Below are 17,708 nucleotides of genomic sequence, written 5' to 3'. Positions count from 1 at the left end.
TAGTGGCATCTGCAAGATTTCACAGACTGGAGGAAAACAACCAATCAGAGCTCTCTCTCTGAAATGACCTGTGATTGGCCAAAGTCTCCCCTCATGGGCTAGATTTTTTTAAAGCCTGAAAACAGCCATGTCTTGTAGACATCTGTTATCTCTCAGAACACTTGAATTACAATATGCTGAAAGATTATTATGGAATTTTTACCCAATGATGCCAAAAATATTCTGCCTATACTGCCACATTGTCATGAACTGAGAAAGCTTGTCTAAGCAATGTTTTTACAACAAAGTTGACCAACAATGCATCACATTTAATCCAGTCTGAAACATACAAAACGAGGTGGCAAAGCAAACATATTTACAATTGTTGGATTGCTGATATAGCCTTTTACAAAAAAAAGACACTTCTTTTTTCACATGTATATGAGCTCTTAGAGAGACTTAGGCCAGTGCCCCTTTAGCCCTCCAGTCCCGAGCCAGAAGCCCCAGCAGCTCCTCTTCATCCTCTTCTTCCTCATCACCTGCATCTACCTCCATAGGTTCGTCCTGACTGGGCAGATGCTTGCTCTTCACAACCTCCCGCTTGTCTCTCAGCACTTCAACCCTCTTGTAACACTCAATTTGTTCATCGATTTCGTCAATCTGTCGTTCGAGGCGACCCTCCTCGTCGTCCTCTGCCACGATGGCCTCTGACTTTGTGTTCACCTGTCGGATCTCCTTCTGAAACTCTTCCCACTCCTTGTCCATTTGATCTTTGGGTGCGTCTACTTTGCGCACTTTCGCATCTCTCACGGGGTCGTCAAAGAAGCCCTCCGGCAGCGCCTCGGCTGTGTTTTCTTTCTTCTCTGTGCTCTTCTCCTGCACGTCTGCTTTGAGGATGGATCCTGAGTGGGAGATGGAAGGTGTGGATGGGATGGAGCTGTCAAAGAAGTCATCTGGTAGTCCTGCAGCAGCTTCAGCCTTTTCAGGAGGTTGGTCTGTGGTTCCTGCATCTCCTGCAGCTTCTGCATCATCCTCTTCATCATAAACTCCAGCCAACACACTCAAAGATGTAGATTCTTGAGCAGAAACAGCTCCCTTTTCTGTGGGTTTCTCAAAGAAATCTGCAGGCAGCCCCGACGACGCAGACTGAGCTGCTGCACTCGATGAGGGTTTTTTCGCCTTTTTCCCGCTCACGTCCACGTTATCCGGTGCTTTCCTCTTCACTGGTAGCATCTGTGGTGGTGGCATTGATTGACTCTTTCCTCCCTTCAGCTCGGCTACTTTCTCTTTGTGCTGTTTTCCGAGAACATGCGCCGGCCACAGCAGCTCGGACTTCACCTGCGCGTTACACAGAGTGCAGCTGAGGTGGTCGAGACTGTTGTATTTAGCGAAAGGAGACTCCACGCGCTTCTTGTCTGTTGTTTGTCTTTGTTTCGCCCTCATCAAGCGCCGGAGTTCCTCTTGATTCACAACTTTCTTCCCCTTCTTTGAGGACGCCATTCTGTGAAAACAAACGCAGCTTGTTAGCTTACTACTCGCTTGCGATGAAGTATAAAAGTTGCGTCGCATGAAGATGACGTAAACTGCACGAACTCGCGTTCAAAACTGTGCGTCTTAGAATAGTCTCGCGAGATGCACTTGATTGACATACAAATACTGTTAAGTAAAGCAAGGCAAGTTTATTTATATAGTACATTTCATACGTAAAGGCAATTCAAAGTGCTTTACATATATAAAAGTTTGTTTATAGCTTATTTTGTAAATTGTACATTTTTATTCTTATTTTATTCTAACGTTTTTATCTATTCTTTTGTTATTATACTGTTTGTCTTGCACCAACAAAGCCAAAGAAAATTCCTAGTGTATACCTCTTACACCTGGCAATAAATACCATTCTGATTCTGATTCTGATTCTGAAAAGCAAGATAAAAGAGCACAAAGTGCATAAGATAAAAATGAATAATAAAAAAAAAAATTAAAAGGATAATAAAAACAATCAAAAGATAGTAAAGTGCAGCATTTGATCAATTAAGAAAAGCGTCTGAGAACAGTTTGGTCTTGAGTCTAGATTTGAAAGTGGCCACTGTTGGTGCATCTTTGATCTCATCTGGAAGTTTGTTCCACAGTTGAGCAGCGTTGCAGCTAAAAGCAGCCTCACCATGTTTCCTTCTGACCTTGGGTACTACTAATAGTTTTTTCCCCAGTGACCTTAGAGGTCTAGTAGGTGTGTACTGCTGAAGCATATCTGAGAGGTAATTTGGACCTACCCCCTTTAGTGATTTGTAAACAAGCAGTAGTGTTTTAAAATCAATTCTGTGACTTACTGGGAGCCAGTGTAGGGACTTAAGTACTGGAGTGATGTGATCAGTTCTTTTGGGTTTTGTAAGAACTCTAGCAGCTGCATTTTGCGCCATCTGAAGTAGTTTGATGTTTTTTTTAAGTAGGCCCGTGAAGAGACCATCGCAGTAATCGACTCTGCTCGAGATAAAAGCATGGATACGTTTTTCCAGGTCATGCCTTGACATAAGACCTCTAAGTTTAGCTATGTTTTAAGGTGGTAATAAGGTGATTTGGTTATTGCTTTCACATGATTATTGAAGCTGAGATCACTGTCGATTAAAACACCAAGGTTTTTGACAACATCCTTCGCATCAAAAGCAGAGGTTAAAACTATCATTCAGGACTACATGCACAAAACCTGGCAAGAATACTGGGACCTAAGTGACACAGGGAGACATCTGTACAGTATTCAGAAACATGTAGGAGCTGGTGGAATACGGAGCGGGAGCCCAAAGGAAGAGATGGTCATTACCCGTCTGAAAATAGGACATACAGGATTAAACCAAACACTCCATAGAATAGGGCAAGTACCCAACTGGACTATGCACGCACTGTAATAAACCAGAAACTGTCAAGCATGTTCGTATAGAGTGCAATAAATATGACAAAGAAAGAAGGGAATTGCTATCAGGAGTAGATGATGGAAATATTATAATGGGGAATCTGCTAGGAAAGACAGCTAAGAAAGTACACAATCTTCTAATTAATTACTTAAAGGTCCCATATTATAAAAAAGTGAGATTTTCATGTTTTTTTTTATTATAAAGCAGGCTTAAGTCCTATATAAATACTGTGAAAGTATCGAAACACTCAATCCACAGGGAAATACACACAGCCTGTATTCAGAACTCTGCATTTGAAACAAGCTGTCAGGATCTCTGCCCATTCGTCATGTCATGAATATACAATATTTAGACCCTTGACACAATTTTAAACGTAAACATTCTAAATGTGTCCCAGTTTATTCCTGGTTGCAGTGTATGTGAATGACATCAGCTGACAGGAAGTACACATTGACCCAAGCTGTTGCCTAGCAACGCAATTCTGTTGTAATTCCGTCAAAATGCTCTAAAACGGAGCGTTTCAGACAGAGAGTAAATACAGGCATATTCAGGTTGACAGTATGAGGAAAATAACGTTTTTTTTTTAACATTACAGCATGTAAACATGTTCTAGTAGAAACACAAAATACAAGTATGAACCTGAAAATGAGCATGATATGGGACCTTTAAGGGGCAACAGGAATAATGGAGAGAATGTAATTATTAGTATTATTATTTTTATTTTATTTTAGTTAGTTATTATTATTGTTATTATTATTAATAATAATTTTTATTTTTTTAATTTGCTCCTGGCAATCTCCTGCTCCACACTCCAGTCCAGATGGTGACGGTAATGCACCTATAAGCTGGTTTGCCAACCGCCAATAAACACCAAAGAAGTTGAAGAAGAAGTCTCGCGAGATTTTGCCCGCTCGCATCAAGCTAGCAGCCCTAGCTCAGAGAGGTTTATTGTGACCGTCCAGTCGTCCGCCTCAATTTTGCCGCAAAGCATCGATACCTTCAAGCGTATACAACCAAGGAGCGGTGGAGCCAACGATGTAGTCGTAGTTGTTGATCGTTTTAACTCTTCGCTTGTCTGTTTGATTTAATACGTGTGTGTGTTGTGTTATGTTTCGCATTATTCTCTGTTTTCATCGCCGCACCCTCCAGATTCAGTCTCTATTGCTCTCTGTGGAGCAGCAGGTGTAACGTTATTACAATAACAAAGAGAGCAACCAGCTGCTAGGAAAGCATCGGCTTAAATTGCTAAGAAGCTCACTTGATATCAGATTTATCTCCGCCTCGTTATCCTGTTAGCGTAACTATAGCAACCATGACAGGTGAGAAGATCCGCACCGTGCGAAAGGACCACAACAACAAACCCAACAAGAATGAGGAGATACTGGACACGTACGATGAGACCTCTAACGGGACGATCCCTAACGGTACCGGCAACCATCTCAAATCCAACAAGGCTTTTCAGAAAGCTGTGAAAACCTCGGCACTACTGCAGCAGCAGCAGCAGCTCAATGCAAACAACATTAATGGAAACCCCTCATCAGTAGACACCATCGTCAACGATAACAACAAGAACCCAATCATCCTCCTGACCAGTGAGGAGCTGGAGTTCCCTGTTCATGAGTGCGTGTTCAAGGGGGATGTGCGTCGCCTCTCCTCTCTCATCAGGACCCACAGCATCTCTCAGAAAGATGTACATGGTGAGTTTTCTGCTATTAGATTGATTGATTGCTTTTTTATGTTCAAATGCTATACTCATTTTTAACAGTCTCTTCTGTTCTATCTATCTATCTATTGAACATGAAAGTACCACTTGTGTTAATGCATCAGCAATAATGATCCAGTAATATAATATATACTGTAACACATTCTGCATTATGAGTCATTTTTAGTTTTGATACTTAAAGTACATTTTGCTGATAGTAAAATACTGTACTTTTTACTCCACTACATGTATTTCTACAGCTAGTTACTTTTCAGATTAAGATTTTACAAACAAAACATGTGATCAGTTATTACTTAAAATGATGAAGAACTACCCAGCAGTATATAAAGTAGTTACAACATGAAAGTACCACTTACAGTATATGTTAATGCATCAGCAATAATGATCCAGTAATATAATATATACTGTAACACATTCTGCATTATGAGTCATTTTAGTTTTGATATTTTAAGAACATTTTGTTGATAAAACTTCTGTACTTTGTACATTTTGAATGCAGGACTTGTAATTGAGTACTTTTACAGTGTAATATTGCTACTTTTACTCGAGTAAATTAGTCTGAATACTTAATTTTACTTTAATTTTTTTAACAGTCTCTTCTGCACTATATCACCCATTTTCTTGTATCTATATGCACATCTTTCTGTGGCCTATAAACAATAATTTAAAGCTCATTCTTGAGCTTGGAAATAGTATTTTTTTGAGTGGTGTTGGGAGAGTAAAGCATCTAAATCTTTGCCATGGTTAAATCATTTTTTTTTTCTGATAACAGTTACAAATTGTGACTGCCACGCACAATATCACCCATTCTCTTACAAGTTACAAGTTACAAGTTCAACTTAATTGTCATTTTTCCACATACAAAGTACACGGTTAAAATGAAATGTCGTTGCTCACGGACCAAGGTGCAAACACAGACATACAAAAACAGTCACAAACATAGAACATAACACAGTGAACAAAGTGCGATGGTGCAGCACAATAAAAAGTGGATGACAGGATATTAACAGAGTAAAGCAGTATAAAAGCAATCAGGTCTTTAAAAGTGCTATATATATAAAAACCTCTAAAAAAAAAAAAAAAAACTATCTAAAAAAACTCTTGTATCTATGCACATCTTTCTGTAGCCTATAAACAATAATTAAAGTTCATTCTTGACCTTGGAAATAGTAGTTTGACAAAAACAATCCCACTCAAGATCCATTTCACTTATGAAGTTTTTCTGGAGCCTTCAATTGGGTTATTTTGGCTCTTAAAACAGCGTCTTTTAACAGTCTCTTCTGCACTATATTCACTTTTTTAATAGTCGTGTATCACAGCTGTTACCCTGCACTATATTCAGTTTTAACAGTTTTCTTCATCTCCTTGTAATTTTATATCTGGTATATTTTTTTGTACTTTGTACTACTAACTTTTTTACTGCCTTTTTACTAACATGTTTTGCACTATGGAACTGTGATGCTGGAAACTTGAATTTCCCTCGGGATCAATAAAGTTACTATCTATCTATCTATCTATCTATCTATCTATCTATCTATCTATCTGTCACATAGCAGGCATCTCTGATCACATGTGGAATTATTGATTTTGATGTACTGGGGCCGATGATCTAACGATGCTTCTCTTTCAGGGAACACACCTCTTCACCTGGCTGTGATGATGGGCCACAAAGGTAAAACTGATACTGAAAAATTCAATATTTTTTTTTAATCTTAACAGCCTATTGTCATTCACAGGATTAACCAAAATGAACAAAAAAAGCTTCTCAGATGGTAATCTACCAGTCTCGGCTTGAGCCCAGAAAATGACACTAAATCTGCTGTGCTCCCTGACCTTTCATCTGTCATAGTGTGGCTTTACTGAAAGAGCATCCTCATTAAAGGCCCTTTATTTAAAAAGCACTTCTTCTTTTTTTGGAGTAGCCTCCATACTCCTCTGCAGTGTTGGGATAGCATACTGTGTTAGTATAACATAGTAGTTAGCTAGAGAAATCCACATTGATTACTCATTACATGCAATGCAGCCAATTTATAAGGAAATGGATACTTTGTTTTGCAGCGCAGAATACTCAAGTTAATCATATTTCTATTGGCCAAAATTACAAATTAGGGCTTTACAATCTGTACAAGTCTAGATTAGGGATGCACCGATCCGACTTCTTCAGTCCGAATACCGAAAGCGATACCTGGGCTTTGGGTATCGGCCGATACCGAGTACCGATCCGATACCAGTGTATAATTAATAAGCTGTATGCCTCACTGTGTGGAAGTGACTGGGATCAATCTTTTATCTCAGGCTTGACTTAAACATGATTTACTAACTTTGTAAAACAAAATGTGACCAATAAATACATAGATATACATTTATTTAATTGTTTATCATTAAAATAATAAATCGTACACCAGCAACTTGGCAAAAAAATCTTCAGAATTAACAGTAAATTGCAATTCAAGCGTAAACCTTTTTAAGGCAGCAACTAATTGGTCAAAACTGAATTAAAATTCCAGTATATAATGTGTATAGTATATAAACATAGAACTGAATTGAATCGATCTGCCCCACTGTCACCGATATCCGATCCAGGTATTTGAAGCGGTATCGGCCAGATATCCGATCCAGTATCGGTGCATCCCTAATCTAGACACTCAATTTTGATACTGAAAAACTCCACAAAGCAAAAAACGCAAGCAGTAAAAAAGGGGAGAAATAGAAGTAGAACAGAGGAAGTATCTCACTTCCAGTACAGAAGTAGAAGTTGGTGGTATTACGGTTGACACTGACCTGAATTAATGATCTGAATGTACTGAAAAATGTGCATAATTAGTCCTAAATGTGTCATTACATGAAGATCAGAAGTCTGTTTGAACACTGACATACTTTATCTGGACTCTGTTGCCTTTATATTTGGCATGTCTGCTCAAAACAACATGGAAAAGTGGTGACAATACACAGAATTGACAACAATGTAAATATAATCACATTTGTCTCTATGATATTTGTTGTTGTGTTGTTCTTTCAGAGTGTGCCCTCCTCCTACTGGCCCATAACGCTCCTGTAAAGATAAAGAATGCACAGGGATGGAGCCCTCTAGCAGAAGCCATCAGCTACGGCGACAGGCAAATGAGTAAGTTATATCAACGCCGCTCTGAAAAGCTGTCTGCTTTCCCCGGGGTTTTCATATTTGGATGTGTTTAATCTCTGTGCCACAATCATACACTCACTGTTCTAACAGTTAGGTTCGGTGGTGCCTGTCTGACGGGTCGATAGATTTCTGATGGCTTCATGCTGGTGTCAGCTTTAGTCTCTATTTGTCGGGTAGTCAGTCACGCTGACATCTGGAACGGCTTTCTGTATGAATGTTAATATTGTAGCAGTGTTGGTTAAATGTCAGCTTGGTGGTGGTTGTGGTGTGTTCAGGAAGTATTTGATTGAATTGTTGTGCTTTTTTTGTGTTGCCAAATGAATTATAGAATATATTTTCCTAATGAAGAAGGAAATTGTGATTTTTATAATTTATCATAGTTAATAGAATACAAATCTCAATGTAAATTCAATCTCCAGAGTCTGTGCTTTGCAGAAACATTTCATGGCAGCGTAGTTTAGAGTCTCCTCAGATGCATCTCTACAGAGTTTCTACAGTCATATGGTTGTATTGTCCACAGTGGAAATCCCCTCAAGTTGCAGAGAACATCTCAAGAAAGAATAACAACATTTGTAATTTTTAGCTGATAGACCCTAAACAGTGCTACTTCCATATTATTCTAATTTCATTCATTCATCTTTGTTTTTTACAAATTGTGGAAAAAAGGCAAAAGGGGGCGTAATACTGTTGGAGGTCACGCCACATGTGTGAACATCGGAGGAACCTTTTTTATGAGTCATTTAATTGTTTAAAAACGGCCATCCAGTCGATCCAGCTAAAAAGCTGAAAGTGGGGGATTTTCTCTGAGCACTCGTCATCCAGATGTGCTGGAGCGCAGCCTGAATGACGGCTTAGTGTTACGAAGCCCAGAGCTTACAGCCTGGTCACTCCTCTGCTTAATGATGCTACTGCTTTTAGATCTGACAAATACAAGAGTCAAATGACATGTGAAAGGCACCAGCTTAATGCCTTTGGGATGAATTCACTGCTCTTTCCCTTTTTTATTTGTGGTGTTAATTTTGTGTACTTAACTAAAGATAATAGAAAATATAAAAAGGCCAAGCTAGGGTCTGGAAAAAGGACTATTAATATCTGTTTTTGTGACAAAGCTGAGCTGACACATTTCTGTTATTGCTATTTGGCTTGCATAGATAACCTTAACAGTGAGTTATCAGCATCCTCTTCTGATACAGCCTGTGTGGTTTGAGAAATGACCCTCAATCTTGTTAGTATGCATTGCGACTCTCTGTACCTGCTGTGGCAGGCCGACTGGGGACTGGGACCAGGAGTTTCGCTTTGAGAAGGTCACACCACTCACAAGGGTGAAGGGGAGGCAGAGAGGGGGCTGGGGACATTCACACCATCTGCAAGGACATGCAAAGAAAGGAACGACAGGGGGGGGTTTGGATTTAGATCTTTGGTTGAATCAAATGCAGCAGCACACAGCTGGCTATCACTTAGTGACAAATAGAGAATAATGCGTGCTTGATATCAAACGCGTGGGTTACTTACAGATTTTCACGAAAAACACTGCAGTCGTGTCATCAGTCATCACTTTTTACACATGTGCACATTGCGTCAGCAGCTCGCTCACTGGTTGTCTGTGTGTGCAATGTCGAGCTGCAGCGAGTGCCTCATCAGCACTTCGTTCTCCACGCTCAGTCCAATGTTTCCCCCCCTGGTCAAGATAACCAGGACACATCAGAGATACTGTATGTTGATGTGTTTTTATCCATCTGGTATTAGTAAGAGCTACACTTCACAAGACAGTGAGTTGTATCTGATATCAATATATCTGTAATAAGAGAGATTGACAGTCAGACTACCTTGTTCAGCTGTATTCAAAGATGATGTAAAGACAGCGAATGTGTACGTTTGTGTAACTTTTAACTTGATTTTTCTTTCTTTTCCTTGTGTCTTCAGTCACAGCGATACTGCGGAAGCTAAAGCAGCAATCCAGGGAGAGTGTGGAGGATAAGAGGCCAAAATTACTGAAAGCTTTAAAGGAGGTAAGGATCCCACTGCCGTCACGGCCGCAGATGTCGCTGCCACTGCTTTCATTCCGCATCACTGAACTTTCACTCCGTTTGTATTTTCAAAAATCTCTGCAGGCTTCGATTTGCACAGATGACTTTTTGCCCGTCCTTGAGTATGCATGTTAACTGCTGAAATGTGAAATCTTCACTGTGCTGTACTTTTTCTTTTGACCCTGTGAAGTTATAATAGATCAGCTGAATCCTTCAGTTAGACGTGTTTGTGTCTTTTTCCCTGCAGCTTGGTGACTTTTATCTGGAGCTGCATTGGGACTTTCAGAGCTGGGGTGAGTTTTCATATTTCAAACAAACAAATGTTTGTTTGTTCATGTTTGCTCTCAGCCATTATTACAACATTATTAATTGATAATAAGACCAGCTTTAACTTGAAATCACTTTGCTGAGTTGCTCAAGGTTGCCTAATGGGTCAAACTGTTGCCTTACTTAAGGATTTTATTAAAGATCAATTGTTATTGCTTCTATTATCAATGCAAAACCTAAAGTATTAGTACAACTTTTTATTTGCGCTCTCTTCTGTATTTTAGTGCCTTTGCTGTCCCGGATGCTGCCATCTGATGCTTGTAAAATCTACAAGCAGGGGATTAACATCAGGTATGAGAGAATCTAATTCACTGAGCGTTTAAAGCAGGAAATGGTCGATATCCAGGTCGACGACTTCTTTTAGATCTAAAAAGTAGGACGAAACAATCTTAACACACTCCTCTCTCTCTTGATTTAGACTCGACACCACTCTCATAGACTTCACTGATATGAAGTGTCAGCGCGGAGACCTCAGCTTCATTTTCAACGGCGAGGCCGAACCCTCCCAGTCTTTTGTGGTTCTGGACAACGAAGCAAAAGTGTACCAAAGAATACACCACGAGGTGAGAGTGAGTGAGCGAACGCTACGACCAGAACTCTGTTTCACATTGTGTCATCAGCTGTTTAATATGAACGCAACGCCTCACCATCGTTGTCTTGCCCCCCCCCAAGGAGTCCGAGATGGAGACTGAAGAAGAGGTGGATATTCTGATGAGCAGCGACGTCTACTCTGCAACGCTGTCCACCAAGTCCATCTCTTTCTCTCGCAGTCAGATTGGCTGGCTATTCAGAGAGGATAAAACAGTAAGCTTTAATGGGATAAGCCATTACATAAAAAAACACATTACTTGACACATTCAACAACATAAAAAGACAATGGGAAAATTAAAAAGAAGATATTTACAATAGTTCTTTTTGTGCCTCTGCGCCGGCAACAGCCGTGTTGTCCGTCCATACGTACGTACTGTGACCTCAAAAAACACATTTTTCATCATAACTCAAGAATTCATATGCTAATTAGGACAATTTCACAGAAATGTCTAATAGGATAAAATAATGAAGTGATGACATTTTGGACAGACATGGATGTAAACTGCAACTTGACTGGTTGGCGGGAGGCATACAACCGCGTGGCAGTAATTCTAGTTTTAAACAGATTTTAGATTTGCGAAAATATAAAATGAGACATAGGTGAAAAATAAAAAATAAAAGGCACATTAAATTGGGGTTGAATATCAAAACATGACTTGCAAGCAGGTCTTAAAGATGTGTTTTAAGTCAGCAAGCCTAAATTCACAGGCATTAAACTGATAACAAATAATGGCAATGAGGCTTGGTTGTTTAGATCGGTGGTTTTACCGTATGACGGAGGATTTTTTTTTCCCACTCAGATTGTTTCACTTGAATACATTTTGAATAAAGTCTTGAATAGGTAAAAGTATGCCGTTTTTACAAGAAACAATCATAGAGAAAAGGTAGAGAAAATGTAATTTTGTGCATGTTTTTGTCTCATTTCCGGTAAACTATCTCCCTCAGGTTTATCTCAGTGTAGAGCTCCGTAATGCAAATAAAATATCCATCATATCTCTCCATATGGCAGCACAGTCCAAGTCGTTTTGATGTTTGAAATGTTTCGTTGCACTTTGAATCTGAAAGGACCTTTGCTATGTGGATGAGAGAATGAAGGAATTTAAATCTTTCGTCTCCGGTACAGTCGTGCCCTCAGGCTGCACCGTAGCACATGTTAAGAAATCAGCAGTAGTGTTGTGTAACTCACAGTGTAACTCGTGATGAAAACACCGACACCTGCTCCGTTTTTCTGTGCAGGAGATGGTCGGAAACTTCCTGGCTGACTTCTACTCAGTGAACGGTCTGGTGCTAGAGTCACGAAAACGGCGAGAACACCTAAGCGAGGAGGACATCCTGAGGAATAAAGCCATCATGGAGAGCTTGAGTAAAGGAGGCAGCATCAGTGAACAAAACTTTGAGGTAAGAGAGAAACAAATCATCGACCAATGGGTAAAGAGTAACGGTATGACTGTGAATATGCCACTGACTGATATTTTCTTGTCCCCCAGCCTGTGAGACGGCAGTCCCTCACAGCTCCTGATCCAAACACAATTTCTTGGGAAGAGTACATCACTGCAGAGCAAGGAAAGTAAGTATCACGTATTTTCACAATTAGAAAATTCAATCGGGGCAGTTACAAGAAACTCAGTACAGATGCTGAGTATTAGCCACCAAGAATAAAAATCCTCGTTGTGTTTGTCCTTGTATCTCTTCCCGCCTTCAGGCCACCTCATCTCGGGAGAGAACTGGTGTGTAAGGAAAGCAAGAAGAACTTCAAAGCTACTGTAGCCATGAGCCAGGATTTCCCTCTGGGCATCGAGTCGTAAGTACATCCCTTCCTCCTCAGATCTATTTACAAAGCTTTCTGCGCAGATTGATCCTGGGCGAATACGCTCAGATCCTCTTGGGGATTTTTAGAAAAGGGTAATGTAGAGATGAAATAACTCCAATCAGGTAGATGCTGATTGTTTGAAGGAGCCACTGATGATGAGACGATTGCAGAATCAACTGCTCCACCGTGTGACAACAAAATGTCAGTGTTTTGGATTATCTTTTAACTCAACAAAGCCACTGTGTTTTACTGTTCTCAGGCTGTTTGAAGGGAAAAAAAAATACATATTTATCATATTTTCTATGCATGTATACCGTACTTCATGCACCTGCAAGCTTGTGGCGTCGGTTTCAGGTTAAATTTGTAAATGTAGATATTAGAGCCTGACCTATAAAGGGTTTTAAGGCTGATAATAACATTGTTTTAGAGTTTTAAAAAGCTAATAACAATATATTGCCACGCATTTTAAATAAGAATCCATTTAATTAAGTTTAATTTAAGAATTTTGACCAAGTGTGCAGTACATTTTAAAGATGAAAAATAGTCGGTGCTCTCTGGTGGACAAACTATGTAATGGTGACACTGTTTCTAAATTAATTTGTTGACACTTTTTTAATTTTAAACTGTATCTTTGCCCGTTGCTTTCTTTTTAGTCTGGTGATGGAAGTAGAATTGTTAAAACATGAATGGATAAAGTGTTATTCACAACAATACTTTTAAGCTTTAATGACGATTGATTGCCTCGAGAAGAAAGAATGTTATTGCTTCATATTTGCTGTTTGTTATTTGCAGGAAACATAAAATTAACTGCATACAAGTTTTTTATTTTATGCAGCCATGAATGGTGTGATCATGTAAGGGAGAGGTTCATAGAGAACAAATAAGATCAAAGCATTTTAAAGTTATGTTGCACTGAGTAGATGAGGAGGTAGGATTCACACAGGATGTGGTTTTGTGTTTGCCTGTAATGGGTTACAGGCAGGGCTGTAAAATATCACTGGGACATAATGTAGTAAATTGCTTTATCTCCTTTACTGAATGAACCTTAATGGAGCTGGCAATAAAAACCCCACCCTTTATAATAGCTAATGGTTTTTTAATGTGGTTTTGTTTCCCCCCCCTTCGCATTCTGTGCTTTGTAATGTTAAAAATATGTTGTGCTTACTCTTAAAACGTTCAGTTTCATGTCATTAATCATCCAACCGAGACAAAGAGGAGAGTTTTCAGTCTCAGCCCCACTAGTTTTCATTCTAACTATTTATTTAGAGAATCTTGTACAACTGGGATGTAGAGGGAGTGTAATTTAGTGCTTATAGACCAGTGTTTGTGTTTGACCCCGAGGATGAGGGTTGAAAACCTCTGTCGAAGCTGACATATCACGATACGAGTGATTCATTTGTTCCAGAGGTTTCCAACATGAGGGTCGGGGACCACCAACAGGTCACAAGATAAACCTGACGGCTGGCAAGAATATTAACGTTATACCAGAAGTGTGGACTCGAGGCACAAATTTGATCACTTAAAACTCAACAAAATCAAAAAAGACTTGCAACTCGACTTTGAGAAAGTTTGTGACCCGGCAGCCATGTTGAGATCAGTTGAGGAAATACCAAGCACCGCCCACCAGCCGGAGCAAACTTTCTAATTTTACAGCTAAACAGTACACTACAAGATGTTTCTGAAAACATTTGAGGCGAGAAATAGACATTACATTAACAGAATATTGATTCATATTTGATCAGCGCTGCCTAGTTTGACCGTTTGATCGGAGTTCGCCAGTGATTTTCAGCTGCCTCCATTGAATGAACAGCCAATAGGAACGCTCAATAGGAACGCTCTCTCTCTGAAATGACCTGTGATTGGCCAAAGTCTACCGTCACTGCTAGATTTTTTAAAGTCTGAAAACAGAGTCATGAGGAGGTGCAGAAGTCTAGTTATCTCTCAGAACACTTGAATTACAATATGCTGAAAGGTTATTATGGGATTTTTGCCAAAAACGTTCTGCTTACTGCCGGTTTAATTTGTGACTTTCAAAACGATGACTTGGTCCCACCTCTGCGTTATACCTGCGTAACATCAGCATGTTAGTATTTTCATTGTGAGCATACTGATGTTAGCATTTAGCTCAAAGCATCACTGTGCCTCAGTGCAGACACACAGAGCTGCTAGCATGACCGTAGACTCTTAGTCTGGTTTAATGACTTCTCTTTAATCATTGTTTTGTTTTTTTTTATTGTAAAATATAAATCTATTCAAATGAAACAATCTAAGAAGGGGACTTAACTCTTTGGTCAAACTGCTCTTAACTCTTAGACATACGCAACTTGTGACAAAAGATTAGAAGTAGATATTGTTTCTCCCTGAAAGGGATGGGAAGCATTATTCTATTCCATGTTTTTTAATCATGTTTATAATCCTGTTCGAGTGCAGAAAGGAGACTGAAGCCTGTGCCAACATTCACACAAGATCTCAAGTTGCAGTTTGCCTTAATCTCCTTTTTGTTGTTCAGATTTCGGGTAATGTTGGCAAAGAACAGCCTGTGAAAGACAAACTGCTGACTCACTCTCCTCTGCCTCCAGGTTACTAAACGTGTTGGAGGTCATAGCCCCGTTCAAGCACTTCAACAAACTCCGGGAGTTCGTTCAGATGAAACTTCCACCCGGATTTCCAGTCAAACTCGGTATGTGTGTGTCGACCTACCTACCGATTGTGTTCCTGCGAGTGGGCGAGCTCGACGGGAACGATCACAGAATAACGTGTTTTTCTTCTTGTGTTTTTCTCCCTCGCAGACATCCCCGTCTTCCCCACGATCACAGCAACTGTCACCTTTCAGGAATTCCGCTACGACGAATTTGAAGAGTCTACTTTCTTCATCCCCGCTGAATTCAAAGAAGATCCCAGTCGCTTCCCCGACCTCTGACCTGTAAAACACACCTGACACAAACAGGAAATGACCAGCGAGGTGGGAAACAAAAAATGAGGAATCCTGTATTGTTTTATTCCTATATATATTATCCGTTTAAAAAAAAAAAAAAAAAAGGGAACTGGTCTTATTGATCGGTTATTGTTCATTTTTTGCTGATGGATCCAAAGCGAATCAATGCAAACAGATGTTACAGAGCGCCATCTAACATATACTGTAGATGCATATCGGCAGTCGTTTATTTTGTGAAATGAGTGATAGCTTTCATTATACCCGCTGCTGTTCCTTCCTGTGAAAGCTGTCAGAAGACACGGCCTGGACTCTTCATCATCATCATCACTATTTTAATATCTGCTCTTATCTCATCATCTTCAAGGACTGATAACTGAATTCTCATTCTTAACTGCACTGACACCGTCATCTGTAAATAATTCACATCTCATCTGTAATTCATCGGGAAAACTCACAAATATAGCTATATCCTCAAACTGAGCTTAATATTCATTTATAAATTATGTACGATATTATATATAAATATATAAACTCAAAGGAGTAACACTGTGTAGCAATACATTTTCCAGTACGTAAGAATGTTTTTAACCAGCTGGGAGAAGGTTTAGCATAAAAACACATTCTTAACAGTTTCGATATCCGACGCCTTTTCTCCCCCGTGCAGGACGCAATCTCCTGTGTTTTCAGGTTAGCTCATGTTACCTCTCGGCTGTCTCCATGTTTGTCGTGATAGTATGAAATCTGTGCTCGGTGTGAGTGAATAATTGTACTGTACCAAGGGTTGTGCGTTTGTGTGTGGGAGAACCCAGAAGGGATATCAGGTAAACTGTTCTTAGTTTAATACTGCACCGATATTAAGTATATTTAAGGCATGCTATGGCTGTGTTGGCCTACTGGATCACATGCATCTTTCAGCTATATTCTCTGAGCGTTTGTTAGATTACCTGCAGATTTATTGGTATTAAGATTAAGGCAAAAAAACCTGTAACACTAACACTTTGGAACACCTTTTAGTGCTTATAAAATCTCTCCTTGAATGGTAGTCTGCGCATATTATTTCTCCTTTTTCTTTCTAATCCAAGGAGAGTAAACTAAGCTGTGAAGTTGATATTTGCTGGGATATCCCCGAAACTGTCCGGATAGGAAATAATCTGATCCATTGAGTTGTCTTTGGCTTCAGCTTATATTTACTGCAACCATACCTACTTCACTTCCCTTTAAATAAAGCACCAGCATCATGTTTCAACTGACTTTGTGCAAGTATAATAAAAATGACAGTATTCCATATAGAGCTGGGTGATATTAATGTGTCAATCATTTTGCTATACGTCACTTTAAAGGGGCTCTATGTAAGAATCAGAAATTGCTTGTTAACTGTGACACCTGTGGTTAAGTCAACGACCGTCAGCGTCCTGTTGCTCGCGCTCGCACTACGTAGACGCGAGCGAGCACCGGTCAAAACAGTGAGGAGACACACATAAGACTGACTGTGATTGACAGCTAAAACCACAATATCACTTTATATTTCATATGCTTGGCAGTAATGTTAGCTTACCTGTCCAGGAAGTTTGCCAGCTCTGGGTCCGTTTTGATATGACGCCACATCTGTTGGATTTTCTTGGAAAAAGCGGCCTCCATTCTTCACATTAAAAGCAGTCTATAGGCTGATAGAGGAAACCCAGAAAGTCGCGGAAGGTCTCATTTCTTAGATTAGGTTATAAACTGTTCTCATATGGCATTAAAATATGTTTATATGTGAAAAAACTTACATACAGTCCCTTTAATATATTTGTCTTCAAAGCTATAAGTGGGCTTTATGGCAGTATTTGATTTTTGCATCAATGTGATGAGGTACTTTTACTCTTAGGTGTATTTGTTAGGTTATTGAAAAACAGACATTTGTGTCTGGTTTAGGGCCACGACTAATATTTATTTTTAATTTTTTATTAATCTGCCAATAATGTTCTTGATTGTTTAGTCTATAACATGTAAAAAAAAATAGTCCAAAACCCAAATATATTCAGTTAACTCTAATTTAAAGTAACAATCTTGAATATTTTAATTTAAATAAATGTCGGTTAAGTCACTATTGCCAAATGAGGTAACACAATGGTGCACAAATGGAGCCTATGACCTACTGATGAAAGCCCTTGCATTTGCAGTATAACGAACTGGGTGTCTGTGGCGACATTCCTGGGAAAAATCAGAAGCGGCGATCTCTGGGAAGTGAGATCCAAAACCATACCAATTACCGTTTATCGCCATAGTTGC

The 17,708-nt window shown here is 39.5% G+C and overlaps 2 protein-coding genes across 3 annotated transcripts; one reads left to right on the top strand and one right to left on the bottom strand.

Moving 5' to 3' along the window:
- Positions 1–148: 148 nt before the first annotated feature.
- znf830 (zinc finger protein 830) lies at positions 149–1,596 on the bottom strand. Its single transcript, XM_037788680.1, has one exon. It carries the CDS (start codon positions 1,546–1,548, stop codon positions 439–441), a length of 1,110 nt encoding a protein of 369 aa, XP_037644608.1. The 5' UTR covers positions 1,549–1,596; the 3' UTR covers positions 149–438.
- A 2,175-nt stretch (positions 1,597–3,771) lies between these two features.
- Positions 3,772–16,728, top strand: LOC119498099 (ankyrin repeat domain-containing protein 13C-like). Of its 2 annotated transcripts, none has more exons than XM_037786591.1 (13): positions 3,772–4,579; positions 6,236–6,277; positions 7,625–7,729; positions 9,671–9,756; positions 10,022–10,067; positions 10,326–10,392; positions 10,520–10,670; positions 10,774–10,905; positions 11,929–12,090; positions 12,180–12,259; positions 12,395–12,493; positions 15,082–15,182; positions 15,292–16,728. In XM_037786591.1, the coding sequence occupies exons 1-13, from the start codon at positions 4,195–4,197 to the stop codon at positions 15,420–15,422; spliced, it is 1,587 nt and encodes a 528-aa protein (XP_037642519.1). In that variant the 5' UTR covers positions 3,772–4,194; the 3' UTR covers positions 15,423–16,728. The 2 variants fall into 2 exon arrangements, with proteins under 2 accessions (XP_037642519.1, XP_037642520.1); XM_037786592.1 differs by having other exon boundaries at positions 4,195–4,579; positions 10,520–10,664.
- Positions 16,729–17,708: the final 980 nt, after the last annotated feature.

Source organism: Sebastes umbrosus, chromosome 12 (genome assembly GCF_015220745.1).
Source record: "Sebastes umbrosus isolate fSebUmb1 chromosome 12, fSebUmb1.pri, whole genome shotgun sequence".
NCBI classification, from domain to species: Eukaryota; Metazoa; Chordata; class Actinopteri; order Perciformes; family Sebastidae; genus Sebastes; species Sebastes umbrosus.
This window is presented reverse-complemented; position numbering and strand designations above follow the sequence as displayed.

Excerpts from the sequence above, each read along its gene's own strand:
- znf830 (XM_037788680.1), bottom strand. The coding sequence starts at position 1,548 with ATGCGACGCAACTTTTATACTTCATCGCAAGCGAGTAGTAAGCTAACA.
- LOC119498099 (XM_037786591.1), top strand. The coding sequence starts at position 4,195 with ATGACAGGTGAGAAGATCCGCACCGTGCGAAAGGACCACAACAACAAA. Across the intron at positions 6,278-7,624 it reads TGTGATGATGGGCCACAAAG|AGTGTGCCCTCCTCCTACTG; the intron begins GTAAAACTGATA and ends TTGTTCTTTCAG. Across the intron at positions 10,393-10,519 it reads AAGCAGGGGATTAACATCAG|ACTCGACACCACTCTCATAG; the intron begins GTATGAGAGAAT and ends CTCTTGATTTAG.